Source organism: Oryzias melastigma, linkage group LG6, assembly GCF_002922805.2.
Source record: "Oryzias melastigma strain HK-1 linkage group LG6, ASM292280v2, whole genome shotgun sequence".
Taxonomy (NCBI): domain Eukaryota; kingdom Metazoa; phylum Chordata; class Actinopteri; order Beloniformes; family Adrianichthyidae; genus Oryzias; species Oryzias melastigma.
This window is the reverse complement of record NC_050517.1, coordinates 220,798-241,039: the sequence shown is the minus strand read 5'-3', so window position 1 is coordinate 241,039 and position 20,242 is coordinate 220,798. Positions and strand designations below refer to the sequence as shown.

At 39.3% G+C, this 20,242-nt stretch overlaps 1 protein-coding gene across 2 annotated transcripts in view; it reads right to left on the bottom strand.

Moving 5' to 3' along the window:
- LOC112152695 (voltage-dependent calcium channel subunit alpha-2/delta-4) overlaps positions 1 to 20,242 on the bottom strand; it is a 63,688-nt gene that overhangs the window by 32,185 nt on the left and 11,261 nt on the right. For both annotated transcript variants that reach the window (XM_024282435.2, XM_036212145.1), the window contains exons 2-18: positions 14,980 to 15,061; positions 13,409 to 13,525; positions 13,079 to 13,138; positions 11,058 to 11,220; positions 10,855 to 10,986; positions 10,498 to 10,558; positions 8,018 to 8,168; positions 7,130 to 7,204; positions 4,994 to 5,083; positions 4,799 to 4,912; positions 4,520 to 4,598; positions 4,308 to 4,441; positions 4,081 to 4,098; positions 2,151 to 2,228; positions 1,295 to 1,375; positions 1,113 to 1,187; positions 882 to 968 (exon numbers count right to left, since the gene is read on the bottom strand). In XM_024282435.2, the coding sequence (XP_024138203.1) occupies positions 882 to 968; positions 1,113 to 1,187; positions 1,295 to 1,375; positions 2,151 to 2,228; positions 4,081 to 4,098; positions 4,308 to 4,441; positions 4,520 to 4,598; positions 4,799 to 4,912; positions 4,994 to 5,083; positions 7,130 to 7,204; positions 8,018 to 8,168; positions 10,498 to 10,558; positions 10,855 to 10,986; positions 11,058 to 11,220; positions 13,079 to 13,138; positions 13,409 to 13,525; positions 14,980 to 15,061 (1,597 nt within the window). The remainder of the gene's footprint in view (positions 1 to 881; positions 969 to 1,112; positions 1,188 to 1,294; positions 1,376 to 2,150; positions 2,229 to 4,080; positions 4,099 to 4,307; positions 4,442 to 4,519; positions 4,599 to 4,798; positions 4,913 to 4,993; positions 5,084 to 7,129; positions 7,205 to 8,017; positions 8,169 to 10,497; positions 10,559 to 10,854; positions 10,987 to 11,057; positions 11,221 to 13,078; positions 13,139 to 13,408; positions 13,526 to 14,979; positions 15,062 to 20,242) is intronic.

Sequence of the window (20,242 nt, the reverse complement as noted above, 5' to 3'; positions counted from 1 at the left end):
TTTGTGAGACTCTAAAAATGGGACCCAGTGCCTATCTGCTTGACTGGATTGGGGGGTTAAACCATTGGTGGGGTTAAAACACCAAATGGTTCCTGAGCGCGGCTGTGTCTGCAGCTCACCCCTCCCCCGGGGATGGGTTAAATGCAGAGAACAAATTTCACAGACTTATAGGTGCGTGAAAATGAATGGGACTTTTTCTTTAACTTTAATGCACCTGCAGAACTGGTTAACTGAATCAAGACTGGTCAGGCAGTAAAACAGGGAAAACATGCTACGGACCGGATGAAAAGTTAGGCGACAACTCAAAAGAGGACAAATCTAGAAATAAATAAGAAACTGTTGCAGGATTTAAATTAGAATGGTTAAAAAATAATTCATGTGTTGCATCAGCTTCAGGTCGAATCCTCAGTCTGTGTGGGGACTTTAACACAGATCAGTACAGTACAGCTCAACAGTCCCAGCGGCTGTTTTTTTTATTAATTTTGGTATCAAAAGAAGTTTCCCCTTCTGCAAAAACATCTCGGAGTATTTGTCTGGAACATTTAGCCAGCTCTTCCATGAACTTCCACCTGGAAGAGGCCCTGTGGAGGACCAGGACACACTAGTGAGACTACGTTTCTCAGCTGGTCTGGGAACATCTCGGGGTCCTCCCAGAGGAGCTGGAGGAAGTGGTCGGGGAGAGGGAAGTCTGGGCATCTTTGCTAAGACTGCTTAGCAAAGAAGACTGCTGCCCCTGCGACCTGGTCCCGGATGAGCGGAAGAAGATGGATGGATGGAATTCTATCCATATTCAGATGGTATTATTAGACAGGTGTCAATACAGATTCCTGAGCGTTCCTGCAGGTCTTCAGTTTTAGATCAGTTACTCTGTCAGAGCTCACCTTCTCGTCTATGTCCTCCCACTCCACCTCTGACAGATCCACACTATTGTAGTTCGGTTTGGGCTTCAGTTTCTTCCCATCTTTATACTGTTGTAGACAAAAATCATAGTAAGCGTCATCAGACTTCCAGTTTCAGGATTTTTCTCATCACACCCTGTTTGGAAATGTCTGAGCAGCTGCTGCTCTAAGCTAAGTTAGTCATCTGTAGCAAATCTGAGGTCCAGAACTTACCAGTGGTCGAAGGTCAGGATGAGCCAAGATGTAACCATTGTTGTTGAGGAGGAAGGCGTAGCCGTGAGCTCCCAGCTGAAAGAAAGCAGGACAACAGAGGTTGTTTTTTTGTTTTATTTTTTTTACATTATCTGGATTTAAACAACTGTGTGGGGGTGGGGAGGTGGCGCTCTCAGACTCACCATGTACCTGGGTGCCAGCTTCATCACTTCCATCAGTGGGATGTCAGTTCCAACTACACCGAGCAGGATCCCATGAGACAGCTGGAGACAGCATCAACACAGAACCCAACAGTGTTTCTTCAGTTTGTTTTTGTTTGTAATTCAGAAACAAAATGTCTGTTTTTGTCTCTTTTTCTTTCTCTATTTTTAACAAAACCATTAAATCTTTTAGCAATAATTGCAAAAGCACTTCTTTACAGAGAAGTGAAAAAATAGAAAAAAATGCATTTTCCTACAAAAATGCACATGGAAATGCTAAAGCACAATTGAGAACTATAGAAAATAAAAATGATTAAATAAGTAATAATAGTTTCAGGTAATTTCAAAAGAAGTACAAAGTTTTCTTGTAAAAATTGGAACTCACAAATGGTATAAAACTTATCGAGTTAAATACTTGGATCTTAAACATTTATCTGTACTGTGAATATATAAAGCTAGAATGATGTATCTAGCAGAAAGTTTGTTGAGGTTTCAGATTCTTCAAAATAAGAGTGTCTCCTGAAGGAGCTCAAAATATATTTACAGAAGAATTTGAGGAAGATCTCAAGAGTCATAGAAATGCAGGAGACAATAATAGTTCCACCACCTTTCCACTGGTCGCAGGAACGCATTAGGTCAATATGAAACAAAGCTGTGAGGTGACCCAACAGCCAAAACTACCAGAATAGATCATTGATCTGGTGTAGGGTCATAAACCTGCTGATGATCTGTGTTTGAAACAGTGAAAGACATTTGAAGCTGTCGACTTGAGCACAGACGGTGTACAGAGGGGAGGCTGACACATGAGTGGATGAATGCACTCCAGCTCCAAACTGACCGTCTCCTTCTTCCTGCTGAAGACTGGCATGGCCACTGATGTCATCAGCAGCAGGCTCTGAGCCTTGGTGTTGAAGAGCTGTGGGACAGCAGAACAAATGAGAAAACCATGTAACCTTTACTGACATGCTTAACTCTACACTGTAGCTATTTTTTGATCCTTTTAAGTCATTTGCAAACTTTTCAAAAACCTGTCAGAGATTTTACAGCCTTGTCGAGTTATTTCTTTGTGTTGTTTGTCTAATAACTACCTCACACTAACCATTGAAACATCAATACGCACAAACAGCTAACTACCACAGAAACCAGTGCTGTATTTACAGAAAATACAAAGAAAACTCTTTAAACGTGGTCAGAAAAAAGAAAAAAATCGATCCGATCTCAAGTAATTACAAGGCTAGTATCACTAATCAACACCAATACCGATACTTTTTCCTTGAAATGTTGTATTATAGAATTATTTTGGCTATAAACATTTTTTTCTAATTAAGTGTATGATAAAAAACAGGCTGTCAGCAATACAATCTTAACTGATCATGCATCAAATACAGAACATGTGCATTAATAATGTCATCATACTTTTATTATAAGAAGAAAACATTAAGTAGTGCAACTTTTGAATAAAAGTATAAATATAACAAAATCTGAGTATAACAGCACTATAAACATGTATTTAAAAAAATAAAAACAGTAGTAAAATATCAGTCACTAGTGAAAAAAGTAAACAAAAGCAACACTGTAATAAATATAAAAATATGAAAACCACACAACAAAAATCCTGCCATTGGTGCAAATCTGTGTCCCTGTAATGACTCTCTGGATTATCCGATGAGGCAGGGAGGGAATGGCGTTAATAAATTCAAGCTTTTTACTGTGCAAATTGAAGAAAAAATACTACAAAAGTATTGAAAATATTGATCTAATCACAATAGTATCGATACTTCACTTTGGTATTGATATCATCGATACTCAGATCAATCTGCCCATCACTTTCAGTTCACAAAATGGAACGTATCATTGTCGTACGTGTGGTAAGTTTGTCGTGAAGTGTTGGTAAGGCTAATGGAAGTTGCACGCCTTACGATATCACAGTGGCGTCCATACAGTGTCCTTAAGTCAGCTCTAGTCATTGGTAAGCTGTACTGGCTCCTTACTGATTGCACACAAATGCTGCACGAACGGGGTTGTTGATGTGATACGTGAGTGCCGGTAGGACGCTTGCAGGATGTCCACACACACTACACTCTGATTGTCAAATTTCCTAAGCTTAACAGTCAGGCAGCAAGAAAGCAGCCCCTATCACGTGAAAAGCACTTGCGCAGTCCGTAGGATTTTTTGTATGTGTTGGAGGGGTTGAAAAAAAAGAAAAACCTGTATGACATCCCAGGTCTCACCTGCTTTACCCTTACTTATGTGCGCGAACATTTCTGTCTTTGGTTTCACCGAACAGTCTCTGACTATTGATATTTTGAGTTTTTTTCCATTTTTCACTTGCGGACAGCCTGTATCCACCCATAAGGACAGCTGGAACTAAAACTCAGAGGGAGCTGCATGTCAAACCCACTGAAAGTCAGAGCATGAATGCATAAACAATTTCTTATAAAGACAGGAAGCTATGTCTGTTTAGACCTTCAAAAACAGAGAATTCATTTAAAACGGCTGTGAAATGTTCAGGCTCCTCATTCACAGAGTCTGTATGTCTGGGAAAACCGATGAACACATTGGGTATTAGCAGCAGCTCTCTGTTCTAGAAACCATGCTGGTGTTCAGTTCAAGTTGACTCATGACATACTATATCCACTCTCAAGTCTGTCAACCGACTACTAATACAAACCATGAAGGTGAAGCTTTACCAAACCTCAGAAAACAGTGTCTGTGTCTAGAGCATCTATGGTTCTACATTGAAAGTGTTTCCACTCTGTGCGCTTTACCTCGTTTGTGTTGGGAAGCTTTCAATGAGATGGAAGAGAAGACCCAGAGGACAATGGAGGATGAGTGCAGGTTTACAGGGAGGAAACATACAAATGAGCATAAAGACAGAGATGTGAAGGAACAGCACGATCACAGCAGGACTCTGAAAGGTGGTCTCTAAATGAAAATGACGACCAAAACACCCAAATGAAAAAGCTGCTTGTTTTTGATCAGGAGATCAGCGTACCACACTGTCCATGTAAGCCTCAGTCCAGATGATGTCGTGGTCATGGTTGATGACCATTGGCCGGCTGAGAACATGCAGGTACTCCATGACGTTCTCCTGGACGTCCGCAAGCGTTGATATGTGAGTGTAATAACCTGGAGAACGCAATCGGGACTGAGTGTATGCGAACACAAAAACACTACAATGACTCGCACAAATGCACACAAACTCACCCTTGTTGTTGCAAGCAATCCATTTGGTGTTTTGAGCAAAGGTCATCTCCCTGCCAATCAAGTAGGTGAAGACTCGAACCTATATGGAGACATCAGCATCACAACTTTGGCAAAGTTGTCAGCATGCTGACAAAAAACAGTAATGAGTTATAAAAGACCAAAGCTTTTATCAAAGGTCCAAGAAGAAATACTTGATTGAACTCACAGGAATACAAATAATGCTACCAAACAGAACATGAAAGACCAGACAGAGATATGGAGCACAGCTCTAATCCTTACTCTGCGCTCAGGCCAGTTAAACTCCTCAAAGACGGACTCAAAGTCCTCCATGGCTCCGTCTGTGATCAGCATGATGGCCTGGTTACACATGCTGCCCTGACCGTTCACCCTCGCCTGCAAACAAACAGTTGGACAACACAATCAAAACCGGACTTCAACCTTCCAGGAACAGAGTCAACCGAGACAACCACGAACCTCGTTCAGGATCTTGAATGACTCCTTCATGGCATTCTTGATCTTTGCCTCTCCTTTAACATGCAGCTCCTCCACCAGCAGCTTAAAGTGCTGAGAAAGGAAGAAAGAGGGATTGTTTTCTCTTCACCCGCCCTTTAATGCACACTGAAATCGATTAAAGACTGAAATAGTATTACTGATATTTAGCCTCAGTCACATTGTTGGTTGGAAACACTTTCTGTTGGAGGACAATGAAAAGCTATTTAGACGTGGCTCAACAGGTGCAAGGTGAATAGCTCTGAACTCAAGACGAACACACTGAGGGTAATAAGGGTAACTGAAGTCACTGCACCTCTGTGATTACAGGCATGTCCCGAGTTCCTCTGAAGGACCCATTACTGCCCTGACTCTTCACAGGGAGGTACTTCTCAAACTTTCAGGAATCAAAATTCTTTGGACAGAATTTCAAGATGCAGTAAGTGACCAGAGGGAGTCTCTTTGGAAGCTTCAGGGGTAAATTACTGCTGATTACAGATGATGTTGCTTTTTTTGGCTTCATCAAATCAAATCTCACTGTACACTGGAACGATTCATGATCGAGTGTATAGCAGCTGAAATGAGAATCAGCACATCCAAATCTGAGCCCATGGCTCTCCACCAAAGGTGGGTAGAGAAGTTTAAGTATATTGGGGACTAGTTCATGATTGGAGGGCGTATTAAACTGGCGGCAGAGGCGGCCAGTTTTAATGTTAAGACAATGGCACAGACACAAAATTAGGCAATCTGAAATCCTGCAGCTCGATTTGAGCGTCAAGGGCGGTGTAGCGGTGTAGCAGCAGAATGACTTGAGTGGCATAGCCAGAGTTTAAATATCTACATTTTTAAGGAAAAAGATTGAAGTTCAGGACAAAAAAATGTTCACAATTAATTAATATTCTACCCGCTGATAGAGTTACTGAAAACATGCCCAAAACTAAGTCCTTGATTGATAGATCTCACACATTAACCTGACAAAATTCAGATAATTAAACTCTGGCACTGCACTTTATTATGGTATGGGTCGGGCTTTTACTTGACCACTGCAGGGCATTTGTTGTTTCAATCGCAGCACAAAACCTCAATTCGCGTCTTTAGCATTAACGTAAAGGGGCCGTACAATGAAAAATCTACTTTTTGAGGTTTTAAGTGCTTTATACTGTTCATTCCTCACTATAAAGAACCCAAAAGCGGCATTTTGATCCGTTCATGCATTTAAGAGTAATCCTCTAAAAACCTGCGCTGTCTGCAGCAGCCCCTCCCATACCCATGAAAACAAGCAGGTGGTATCGTGCTGACATCAGCGCGATGTGAACCGCCCCCTTTCAGGAAGAGTTTGCTCTGCCAGCACCGTCCCCATTCTAACACCAATACTCAATTTTCCACTGAGCTAGTGATGATCAATAAAAAAACGTTCATTTTAGATGCAGAATACTGTATATCTTCCAGTTGTGTCCTGTCTTCAATAAATTCCAGCTCGAACACATGTTTGTTTAGACGCAGGGCTCCTTTAAGACCCCCTCCCTCCACCCCACCAAGAACCAACACAGCACAGTCGTGCAGAGGCCGAGTGTATTTGTGTTGTGAACCAGTGTAGCGATGGCCAGGGCTACTACAGGCAGATATATGCTATGTGCATCCATCTTTGAAGAAGTTTGGATACTGTTTAAAGAAAGGAAAGCTCTTGGATGACGTCATGAAATCGACGGCAGCCACACGCAACAACAGCCGGAGCTTCAGGAATCGAGTCGTTTTACTTCCGGGTAGGAAAAAACTCACGAAAAATAACCAATATATCATAAATAATTTGTTTTTTAGTGTTCCACAGGTAATATATGATCATATACATGGATATAGTTCACTCTGAAAGCCTTAAGAAAATCATGGTAGGGCCCCATTTAAACTTTAAAACAACAATACCAAAGTGTGAATAGCCTCTGAAATAGGACAGAATTCACTGTTCATCTGTTTATTTTGAGCCCTAAAGAATCAATGTTTGGACAAAATGCACACATAATCAGACATTTGTTTGTGGTTAATGATGGATGGATGTTTCTCAGTAAGTGACTGAGTAGATGTAGGCCCTTCAGCTGTCAGAGGGCTTGCACATTGTGGTCTTACCTCCCTGTTGTCTAAGTCAGCCTGCACTAGTGTTCCTCTGAAGCATGGCTCCACGTAGCGAACATAGTCGGTGTACTGAAATGGAGAAACACAGAGAAACGCAATGAATTTGTGGTTCAGAAAAGCTAAATATTTCAGAACACTACTGGCATCTTTCTGCAAATATAAGAAAGGTCCAAGCCACTGAAATAATTCAAACAAAAGAAAGACGTGACAGGAAACCATCTCATAAAAATCAGATATTGCTTTTGAATTATTCAACAGAACTTGAATTTGTTATTAACATAAAGTCTTTGTTCGCAGACAAAAATAATGCCCAACAAGAAGGGAGTTTTTGCTGTGAAACACAGAGAAGACTTTATTATGGAATGGGCTACTTTGCTACATCTATCACAGGGTTTCTGCTCAAATCTTTGCAGGCTTAAAAAAATGTTAAGATGAGTCAATCACCCTGGAGCCAAATATGCTGCCTTGCAGGTCATGGATCTTCTGATAGGATGAAAACAATCAAAACAGGATCTTAACTTCCGGTATTTTTTTAAAATTACTTTAGTAAGTTCCAAATTATTCCAGTTTTTGTAGGGTTTCCTTTCATTGACAGAAATGTTCCAACAGTTTTATCCAACTCCTTTGTGAAATTGTTCTTGTATATTGTTCTTGTTTGAAAATAAAAATGATAAAATTATTTAAAAAAAAAGACAAACTTTAGAGAACAGTTTTTGAGGACAGCATCAGTGTGTGAGGTTCTGGATAGAATGTTGCCACACATCTGAGACTCAGCTTAGCAAAACTTGTCAACCTGCAGTCGTCATTCGTTTGTCCAAAATATGATTTGTTAATTTATTGGTTGCTTTGTGTTTGCTTGTTTCTACAAAGAATAATTCTCACAGCAATGACATTGACAAAGTCATTCTCCCCCAGTGTGTCCAGGATCGTGTTGATGGTGTGCTTGGCGATGGTCATTTTCAAGCCCTTCATGCTGCCACTGATGTCCACCATGATGATGATGTCCTTGGGAGATGTGGCTGCCTGGATGTACCTACAAAAACAACACAGACAGACAACCTTGTGAATGACACTGAACTGTGTCACACTGTTGACCATGATCGTGTCTCACTTTGGCTTACAGCTCAACAGTACTTGCAGAGGCATGCAAAAAGCTGCAGCAGCTGAGCTGCAGAAATGTGCCGGGACGAGGTGCTCAGGAACATATGGAGTTCCCTGGTGTTATTTAGAGAGGCATGAATGGTCACATATGGTGCCATCTGGGCTGCAGTGACCTGGCTAAGGAGCAGCTTAACATCTTTCAGAGAGGATCAGGGCTCATTTCAGAGCTGAGCAGCAATCAGTCTGCTGTTGCACTCACACAGTCTGAGGAGCACCTGCTCCCTGAAGCTCAGCATGGTGCGAGAACGTCAGCATCTAATGGTCAATGCACGTCAATAGAGAGGAGTCTATTAACCAGCATGTGGACAAAATACAGAAAGAAGATGACACGACCCTGCAGTTAAACGCTGTAAGGAAAGAGATTTTCCAGACACAATTCAAATTGTAAAATAGAATTCCTAGAACTTAACAAAATTCAAGGAATGTAAAAAAATATAATCTTGCAATTACACGGTTTCCATTAAATCATAATTATGTAAATAAACTCCAACCAACTAACATCATAACTTATTTAAAAACACAGCGATGGATGTGAACGATACTTTGTTCTACAGCAGATACATTTACATTTCTGTCAAAGCACTATAATGCTCATTATCTATCAAAGGAGATGTTGGCGTCTTATTCAGGCCATGGAGTGTAAAGCTACATGGGAGTGGTTACGGATGAAGGGATTTGGGAAAATCGTAGTTGGTAATTTTACGGAGGAGCTGTGGATCCAACAATTCCACATGACACGCTCAACTTTTAAAGAGCTGTGTGACACTGTTGGACCTCTTGTGATGCCTGTAGCGGTGCAGTCACTATTGATCATGTGACTCATTTAATTATAAAAAAAGTGTTTTCATCGAAGTTTGGCAAAATGTGTCGATCATAGACTGTATATCAATGGACTTAGAAACCCCTCCCTTCTTGTGTTCCAAATAGGAAGTACCTGCTGGTTGCAAGAAGGTTAAAGTCCCATAGACTTGCATTGAGAAATAGAAATGTTCTTTCTAATCCTATTTTTTTTTAAAGATATTTCTTTTTCTTTTTTGAAAGTCATTCAAGTTATAAACTCCCCAATTAGTGAATGCATGTGTTGCCTGCTGGCCCCGCCTCCAACGTTTGATTGGCAGCTTCTCCTGAGACACTTTAAGTGGGAGGGGTGTAGACTTTGAACAAGCTCGCCCCTGATTGGTTGACAGTAGTTTCTCTAAAAACTTGACTCAGACCGACTCGGATTAATCACTGCTGACGGGTTGCTAACGGTTACAATATGGCGGTAGACGCATCAGGAAGTGACAGAGAAGCTTCTGGCCTGATTTTGCGAGGGCTTAAGGTAATTCCTTTCCTCTGGGGGACGTCAACACTTGTTTTGTCCAGTTCTTCTATAAGCGTCTTTGATTTCGATACACCTCAAAATGCATCTCCTCCAAGTGCAAAGACTTATTTCTGATAAATATGAGTTTTTTTCTAAATTGTTGTGGCTCCATTAGATGAATTTATTAGTCCAAATCCAATTTACACAGTTTCTGTCAATGGAAACGCAGCTTTTGACTGCATTGACTTTCACTCCCTATTTCCAGAACAACACATTGTGAATAAAGTTGTGTTTTATTGAGACATTGATACTTCTTAATGATCACAGTTGGGAAATTGGAACATTTCAAATTGAAGTGGAGCTCAGGTACTGGCGCTCACCTGGTGAACTGACTTGGAGAAGGTATGAAGCAAACCAGAATTAATGTTGCTTCATGATTGGGATGAGAGTTTTTTTGTCATTTATTTGTATTTTTTTAACTCTTTATCAAACTTAATGTCACTATTTGAAGTCGTATGATGCTGTAACAATAAACATTACAGTCGTATAAAGCTAATGTAAACATTTTTGTTGGATTTAATATTAGTGTAATTTGTGTTGTATAGTGCGACTGTGGTGCAGAGGTAGAGTGGACAACCTCTGAACTGAAGATTGCAGGTTTGGTTCCCCCTCCGGTCCTTGGGAAAGACACTGAACCCCACATTGTTTCTGGTGGTTATAGGTTGGCAATGTTAAGTAGTGGAGCTGCCATCAGTGTGTGAATGTGTGTATGGGTGAATAGGACTGTGACTTTAAAGTGCTTTGGGTCTTCAAGGAAGGTAGAAAAGTGCTTTTTAAGAACACACCGTTTGCTATTTCTTTTTTTTATAATCTCCTGTGACATGATAATCATACACACCAGTTTCTGTTCCTGCAGTCAAAAGCCACCACACCATTGGAGTCTGGAGTCCATTTAATACCTGCAAGACACCACAATAAATACAATACTATATTAATGGGATTTCCAATACTGGAAAACCTGATAAACAGCCTCATTTTTTCCTAAACGCCTTCTTGTTTGGGCTTTTAATCAGCTAACGTCTTTGGAGATAAAGAATTACAGTCTCTAATAAGAACTAAATGCAGATGCTTAGAAATAGATAGGAGAGAAAAATATCATGTAAAAACGCTAGAAACAAAAAATTAAATAGGATTTCCAAAGCAGATAAAGAAAAAACAAAAAGTAATCTCACAGTTTGAACTTGGATATACGTACCAGGGTAGATCCGAAAGAAACCATAGGAACTGCCAAAGTATTGCCAGGTGAGTGTGGGGTCTTTCTGGAAGTTACTAATGAAGACATCATTTAAGGCCTCTGTGTTGTAGATGGAGTTGAGAATGTTTGGATCTGCAAAGAAAACCTGGTTTAGGCCTGTGGGAGTGTCTTGGTGTGAACATGCCACGCACAACCTGCCTCACCTTTATTGTAAACATTGGTCGGCACCTGGATGTCGCTCTGCTGAGTGTTCACTGGCAAGTTGTTGAAGTGTTCGTTCTCCTCCAGGGGGAACTCTCCACCCAGCTCTATGTAATTACCATCTTCATCCATAGTGTTGACCAGCATGGAGTTGTAGTAATCAAACTGAAAGAGGAAAGCGTGCACAAATGTGTGAAATCTTATAGCCGTGTGCTAAAAATACCTGCTCCATGTGAAATAATTTGCTTTTTTTTCTGGAGGATGTTCGACTGATGAAGCAGTGCAGCTGCAGGAGGACTGAGTGTTTCAACTTAAATTATGACATATAGAGTGTTGTGCTGAAAAAGGCAGTCTTGAGAGTACAGATGACTATCATTTGTAAAGGGCAGACTGAACAGCCAGCAGGGGGTGACGGTTGTAAAAAGGGTTACAGTGAAGAAAGAGAAATCTACTGCTTTGATCATACTGAAAACAATCTGTGAAAATTTAGATTTGATTTGTTCAGCATCCATCAGCAGTGGGGAGGTAGCTGCTGAAAATGAGCAGTAAAGTTTTTCTATTGGAAAGTATAGAGCACTGGGACATACTAGTTAAAAAGACTAGAATGAACTTTAGACATGCATAGGGATTAAATGTACTAAGTGGACTTCATGTAAACCCACCAACAAATGTGGAAGTCTGTAGACAAAAGCGCAATTTTTTCCCAGTGACGAGCCCTCAAATGCATAGAGCTGCTATAACCCATTAGCCTCGTTCCCACTGAGCGCTCCGGTACGGTATAGTAAGGAGTGGTACGTTACGGTCCAGTTCATTCTGGTAAGCGTTTTCACTCAGTTAAGCCTCGCTTGAACTGAACGGTTTGTTTTCATGGCGTGTGCATTGTGTCGACAGCTAGCATGTCATTGTAAGCAACAACAGTGGAGGTCATCCAGCAGCTCCTCCTTTTCTTGCTTTATTTCTGGTACATTGTGTATAACAGGAATTTAATGTTGTCTTGAAGAAGATTTTAAGAAGAATATTTTCAAGCTAACGTTGGAAGCTTAACTGAGCGCCATATTGGTGCTTTCTAAAGTCGTCATGACTTTCTGCCGATCAACAGGTGGCCACAGTGGCTCCGCCCCAACTGGTCCATTCCATTTTTTTCAATGGACCTACAACCAATGGGGGTCCCCAAGAGGTACGGTTTGGTACTGTTTAATGGGTTCATTTTTACAATGGAAATGCACAAATACTGAACCACTCAGTGGAAATGAGGATTTTGTGTATGATTTTCTTTAATCCTTACATAAATCTAAACTCTGACGGTTGCTTTGAGGAAAACTTTCTTTCAGAACATTTGCAATACTGGAAACATTTTCAAATAAGAGACTGAGCTTCAGCCATCCAAACCCAGCTGATCAAAAGCTGACAGAATCAACAATATGTTGCTACAACATGAATTGTTGCTGTGAAGAGACAGAAAGGAAAGAAGACGAATCACATGACTTTGAACAAAGTGTGTCAGCAGAGACAAGCGCTTGGATTTACTTGTAAGCTTCAGCAGCGAGTTTCCCCGACACGACTAATCTCATTTATTAGGGCCGTTTGTCTAAACAGAAAAGAAGCTTTATTACTAGAGTGTCAAGAAGCAACTAGTTTAGATAAAAGCATCAGGTAACCTTTGCTTCTTCTTTTCACTGTCACATATGGATCAAAACATGTCTAGTTATAGTGTCCTTATAGAGTGCTGTAAGGAGTTTTTATGTTGTCATAAGTGCACATTTATGTGGAATAAGACAGAGACAAGAAATGTCTTCTTTTACTTTTTCTTTTTTACTTTTAAATCAACTCATGACAAAAATACCTTTCAATTCTAAAGTTGGAAATCTTTAGGTTCCATGTCACCAGCTTTAAAACAGCCTGTTCAAATGCTTTCAACAATTTAAAACCTTTCACAGGCAGTGAGGAGAAAAGAGTTTTAATTTGAAAACTGAAATGATCTCTTTATAATGGATCGGTTGTGGGGACAGAAGAGGTCACTGACCTCCAGTGTAGCGTTGTATTCGTGGTACAGGTCAGAATCCTCCGCAGATTCTGCTAACCTCTGAAAAGAAACCAGAAAAGAATAATTTGATTTAAAGCAGAGCGAAAAGAAAGAAAAAAAGTGGTTTTCCAAACACAAGCAGAGGAAGCTCCAATAGAAATTTCAACAAAAAAAGATACAAATTCTCACTCAAGAACAATGAGAATTTTAATGTCTTCAAAGAAAAAAATACACTTAACTTACAAGTCAAAAATCCATAAACTCCATGTTTGTTTTATATTTTTTAATAACGTAATGGTGATTGTTCAGGTCATTTTTGATTGCTCTAACCTTCACAGACTTCATCTTGCTTCCCAACATGCGCTCGATTTCATCGGCATACTCCCTCACCAAATGGTTTCCATTCAGCTCCACAATCTTGACAATAGACTCCACATCTTTCAGTTTCTGAAGAGATACAGTCAAGGAAAGTTGTTAGATCCCCCAGTATCACACCTTTGTTCATAAACATTCCATCTCTTTTTTTTTTTTCCCATCTCACATGAACAAGTTTTTTTTTATCACAAAAATGAAGTTAAACAGACCATCTTTTTTACTTTGTTTGTAACTATAACTGTTTGCTGTATCTTGGTTAATGTATTGAGAATCTTGATGTGCATCAGCCCTCTGAGTGAACAGGTGGGACGGCCCAGTCTGGTCATTTGTAATTATGAACTCTAAGTAATTCGCTAATTTTGAATTAGCCCAACATTCACCAAACTGAAGTTAGAAAGCACTGGTTCCTGAGAAAAATAAAAAGGCTCCAAATTGGGCTCGCTAGTGTGTATGCAGGCTCAAATAAAGAGGTACAACTTTAAGGTAAAAAAAAAAAAAAAAGTCTATCAACTCTTTGGCATTTCCTGCAGCTGTTAATTACAGTGTTGAACTTAGAAAGCACTGACCTTTACTCAGTTTTTGCTTGATGCGTCCCTCATCTGTTTGCCACCTTGGATCAGTTTGTTAACTAAATGACAAGTGCACTTCAGGGATGCTGGGAATGCTTTAACACACGTGTCTAAGTCAAGGCCCGGGGGCCGAATCCGGCCCTGAGAGTAATTATATCCGGCCCTCCAGATAATTTTATTTTATTGTTATTAATGGCCCAATGTTATCTTGGACTCACTTCTAACTTGTATAATTTTGACAAAATATTTTTTATAGAGAGTAAAATATTGAAAGTTATTTAAAGTTGATTTATTCCTGCCTTTTTATTTTTCATATGTTAAAAAGTTACAGCTTAAAAGTTAAAAAAAAATTGGCATTCTGCTAGCTTTTTGGACTATTTAGCCTATATTTAGCTAATATTTCAGCAACATGTTAGCTATTTTGACTAATTTAGGCTTTTTTTTTTTTTTTTTTTACATTTTTAGGCTGTTTTGGAGTTTAGCTAATATTTAAATGCTGGCTGTTATGGCTAATTTAGGTTTTTTTTTCACCTTTTTAGGTTGTTTATGAGTTTAGGTAATATTTACATGCTGTCTGTTTTAGCTAATTTAGGACTTTTTAAAAGTTTTTTAAGCTGTTTTGGAGTTTGGCTACAATTTACATGCTAGATGTTTTGGCTAATTTAGGATTTTTTGAAAGTTTTTTTAGGCTGCTTTGAAGTTTGGCTATTTTCTCAGCTACATGCTAGCTGACAGCTGACAACTTCAGAACTTCTCTCTTATGCTTTGTGTTCAATTGTGTAGTCGTTTGTGTTGTTTTAACTGTACTTTTTGTTTGTGCTTTTAATTTCTATCCAAAACACGTGAAATTACACTGACTGAACTAAGCTGTGCAAATATTTTGGCTTTCCTTTCTTTGCAAATAAACCGAGACTGCAGCAAATCAACAGAGTTTTCATCTATTTTGACTTTACTGACCTTTTGTAGCAGCAGAGAGCCAGAATACTTGACTGTTAACTCCCGAAGCTGAACAGAGAACTCTGAAGCCCACTGCTGCACCCTGAGGCAAGAAGAAGAGAAATTCATGATCAGGGAAGAACAGAGAGAGAAAAAACATTTTTAATTTCATGTTATTTGACTGCAACATTTTAATAAAATGATTGTTGATAAAACATTCATAGTGGTTTTCATTTTAATTCACAACACTTATTACAAAGAAAAACTTGCGAGACGTCTTTTGTTTCATGTTTCTTTTGTGCCGAAAAATTACCGTCAGTTCTTTGAAGCTTTTTTTTTTTAAGTTTTGAACCAGTGTTTTAGATGAAGATTTGAGATCCTCCTGCTAATCTCAAACAACTGATGATAATTACACCTGTTGTTCACTGTACTGACCTTCCATAATCAAAAGTTTCCCTCAGAGTTTATACTAGTTGGTGATCAATAATCACTTTTGTGCAGAGAGTATGTAACCTCATAATACCATCCACTTGAAAAGTAAACTAGAAAACATGTGACTGGGAAAGTCCAAAAATGCCTCATACATCTTGGATGATTTTAAAAATAAATGGACGACTTGTGTGAGAAATTAGTGTTATGCATTGCCGCTTATGTTTTGGTTTTTGGATTTTCATATGATTTGCTCTGCGCGGCTTGGATGCCCCGCCCCTCCTGGGTTCTCCTTGAGATGGTCACAACTACCTGGAATTAATTCACGAGGATTCACTACTTAATGTTTCTAGTTAAGAGTAGCTAAGCTAGTTAAGGTTTCTCATCTATTCCCACCATCAAATTCATTTTTTGTACATTCTAGTGAACCTTCTGGTAATATGGTGACTATCACTCTAGTCATTTTTTATGACATACTGTACATATTTTCCCACACTGTAGTGATGTTTGTTGATATATTTGTTTGGATTTGTTTGAGTCATTCCTGCATCTGAGTTTTCCTCTTTTGGCCAGCATCGGCCATGCAGCCGCAACAAAGAGTATCCATGATTCTAGGACAAGTGACATGGGCTGGAGATAACTCTGCACCGAAAACACTGAAACCGACTAATAACCAGATTGAAACACCCGTGTTAAGTATAGGGCCAAGGATAGAAGAACCCACAGGGAAAAATGTTACTGTGGGTTGTTCTGATACAAAACCACGTGATGCACCATTCCTTCTCAAAATGTTCAAAATGTTAGTAGAAAGAGACATTTTGCCTTGACTTCCTTAAATATCCCTGGAAAATAAAAGCATAAATCATAAATGGGCGGTGTGAATGTAGCACAAGATGTGGTTGCTCCTCTCTAGGATCCAAAAATCTATAGCACCCATGTGGGTCAACCCCCGTACCACCAGGAGTGTTGAGGGGTGTTGACATGGAGGGCTCTTTAAAATGAATAAAACCTGATCTCTTAACATCATCCATGTTTTCCATGCATTGTAAAATGAGATGTACACAGACATTGCTTCATGTAGCGATCAGGCTAAAACCTTTGGTGGTGGCTCCTCCCACTCGCATCTGGGGCATCAAGTTTATGAACAAATTTGAACAAAGTAAATTCAACCTGCGTCCAGCAGGCGACGGCCAGCCAATGCGAGTTTGGTGTGCAAATTGCGGTTGGTGTGAACGCAACATGAGGCCTTAAAGCTTAACCTTCCTGTCATATTAAGGACAAAACCAACCCGTCCCCTCACGCTTCCCAAGTTTTTGATATGAAAATTAGACAGACTTTAATATTATGACTCAAATTTTAGAAATAATATTATGTCATGAGTTTTGTTTTTATTAAAACTCTGCTCACAAACAGGTTACAGAGACTATCTTGGGGTCATTTGGATACAGTAGCTAAAAACCGTTGGAGCACTTTTTTTTTAATCATAAAGACACAAGCAAAAATATATACAGGTAGAAAAAACAAAAACTTTGTATGCAAGCATGACAGAGGTCTGCAGTAAAGAGGAGGGGGGATCTACCCCTTGGACATATACAAAAGATTCTGTCACAATTTAAATTAGAATCTTGTGTTAAACTATTTTATTTTTTAATTTCTTGTGCAGATAAATTATTCAAATTTCATAACTTTTCCAAAACTTAAGAGAAGATGCCATTGTCCACAAACTTTTCAAGGACCTAAAAATTGTATTTTCAATTTTCAAAACTTTTTTTAGGTTGTTTGACTGTACAAACCTTGTTTTTTTTTAATTTGAAGGTAAAACAAAGTAAACATAAAAAAACGACATGAACTGCATGATAGGAAACATACATGCTAATATATACGTAAAAGACAACTGTCCTGATACTAATATAATATTTCAATATGAACAAATTCTGTCAGCACATCATGTTAACAGTTCATAATTTCTGCAAACATTATGCTGCCTCGAGTAGCTGGACGTTGCCATGGTGATGCTACAGCTGTAAAAGGCCAGTAAATATGACGTGGATAAAGAGATTTAGATAATCTGATTCTGATCTGGGTCACAGGATGGAGCTGAAGGTGTCTGTCAGGACAAGCTCATGTGACATCACCACACCAACACTCAGAGGGTGAAGCACAGAGGCAGGTTTGGTCTCATTCTGGTTACTGAAACAGCAAAGGGAAGCTCTAGTGCACAGGTGTCAAACTCTCAGTCGCACAGGGGGCTAAAACACAAAACAAGCCTTAGGTTGTGGGGTAAAAAAGGGGAAAAATGAATCTCTTAACTGGTGAGCTCCACCTGGGATCAGATGGAGATGACAAACTTGTGCATCCACACATCCCATCTCTGAAAGAGTCGTATTGGAGATTCATGTTGTCATGGATGCGTGGCTTGTCTTGAACTAGTAAACCCGTACAGCATTGTGCAGGTTTGGGGGTGGCCCCTCTGAAGTGTCAAACAGCTCTAAGAAAATCACAAAGGTAAGGACCACAGGGTACGTTTCAACTTCAGAAAGCTAGCATACATCCCACTGAAATTCTTATTTTGATTATTAATCTGCACCAGTTCCGTACTTTGAGCTAATGTCTTGAAGTTGAGTCATTGCATCTGGACCTAAAATCTTTTTTCTTGGAACATTTCACCACTTATGCAATCCAAGTTGTTTCTTCAATATGAGTGGTGCAGGTTTTTGGGTTGTCCGAGCTGTAGGGGGTCAGAAAGGTGTGTCTTGCAGGCTTGTATATTTACCATGCTGAAGCGTACAGCGTGGTAAATGTACCCAAGACACTGGTTAAGTACATGATGGTGTTGTTCTTGCTTCTGTCTTGGAAGCCTTCCTGTGTATTCCTCCTGGGGGAGACGATGCCCTGCTGAAGGGATCTCCTCACATTTTCAGATTTGACATGAACCTCTTCATTTTTTCTGGCTTCTGTTGAGGTTGAGATTGATACTACCCTATGGTTCAGTTTGATTACTCCTAATCTGTGTTGGAGTAGTTGGTGGCAGAGCACATTTCGTTTGAGCTAATGAGTGTCAGAGCTTGCTTCAAAAATAATTTTCTTGGATTTCAGAAGTAAAATATTTTATGTAAGTTACAGCCATTAGATTTCAGAAGCCAGACTTGTTTCCGTGGTTGTTTTATTTGGCCAAATCTTTTGGCTAACAGTGTTAACTCTTCTTAAAGTAGTCAAGTATTTCTGCGATAATGACATGGTGAAATCAGAATGGAAATCATATTATCATCATGGACATATAAAGTGACTGTCACAAAGTTTATAAGCAGCAAAGCGCCACAGGCTGCAGCCAACTGTCCAATCAACACAACATTTTGTTCAATCTCAGTTTATAACTGGGAATCTCACAATTAGAGATTCCCATCAGCAAAATGTTGATATTCAGACCAAAGAAATCTGTAAGGAGCTACTGTTGTGATTACATAAGACCTTGATGTTGCAGGCAGGAATCCATCAATCAAACCCATAACAGGCAAGTTCCAATAATCCGGTCAACAACACAGACGTATGCACAAGCTTAACACTCAGTTATGGAAACTCTTAAAAGACATTAACTCTGTTCTATGGGTTGTATTTTGTCTATTTTTAAATAGCACAATATTGCAAAAATAATCCCTGCAGGAGGATTTGAGCTAAAATAATCCCCCTGTGTACAAAAAAAAAGAAAAAAAAAGTGGTCTATTGAACTAGTTTTTGACTTCTGGCTTTAAGATTTAAGGTAAAATAACTTTTTAATCATGTGTATCCATGGTGAATCCATATGGGGAAAAAACATATAAAGATAAGACACATAATAGGAGATTAGGGCTATCAAGATTAGTCGACTATAATATACTTGATTAGTCATTACTTTATATTATCTGGAGTCAGAGTGTAGTAAAGTTGAAAGTTATAATGGCATTATGCTAGCTTTTTGGACTATTTTGGCATTTATTAAGTTTTTTAGGCTGTTTTGGAGTTTAGCTCATATTTCAGCTACATGCTAGCTATTTTCGCCAATTTATGCTTTTTTTGTTTTTTCAGGCTAGTTTGGAATTTAGCACATATTTCAGCTGCATGCTAGCTATTTTGGCTAACTTTGGCTTTTTTTGTTTTTTTAGGCTATTTTGGAGTTTAGCTAATATTTCAGCTACATGCTAACTATTTTTGCCAATTTAGGTTTTTTTGTTGTTGTTGTTTAGGCTATTTTGGAATGTAGCACATATTTCAGCTTCATGCTAGGTGTTTTGGCTAATTTAGGTTTTTTCAGTTTTTTAGGCTAATTTGGCATTTAACTAATATTTTAGCTGACTATCAGCTTCAGCATTTTCAGCTAATATTTTCAGCTATTTCAGCTATTTGCTTCAGCGATTTCAGATATCAGCTTCAGCGATTTCAACTATTTGCTTTAGCGACTTCAGCAATCGACTTAAAGGGACCATACAATGATTTTCTTAAGCCTTTCAGAGTGAACTATATCTCTCTCTATATATAGTATATGATCATATGTTACCTTTAGATCACTAAAAAACAAATTATTTGTGAAATATTGGTTATATTCCGTGAGTAATTTCCTACCCGGAAGTAAAACGGCTCGATTACTGAAGCTCCGCCTGCCGCTGGGTGTGGACTGCGGCTGCAGTCCCTTTCATGACGTCATCCCAGAGAAATCTCTGTATCTGTATTTCTCCCACGAAAATAATCCAAATTTATACAAAGAGAGATGCACATACGACATGTCTGCCTTTAGTAGGCCCAGCCATCTCTTCACTGCTCCACAACACGCACGAGGCTTCTGCAGGCTGTGCCAAACCGGTGGTTGGGGGGGGGGGGGGGG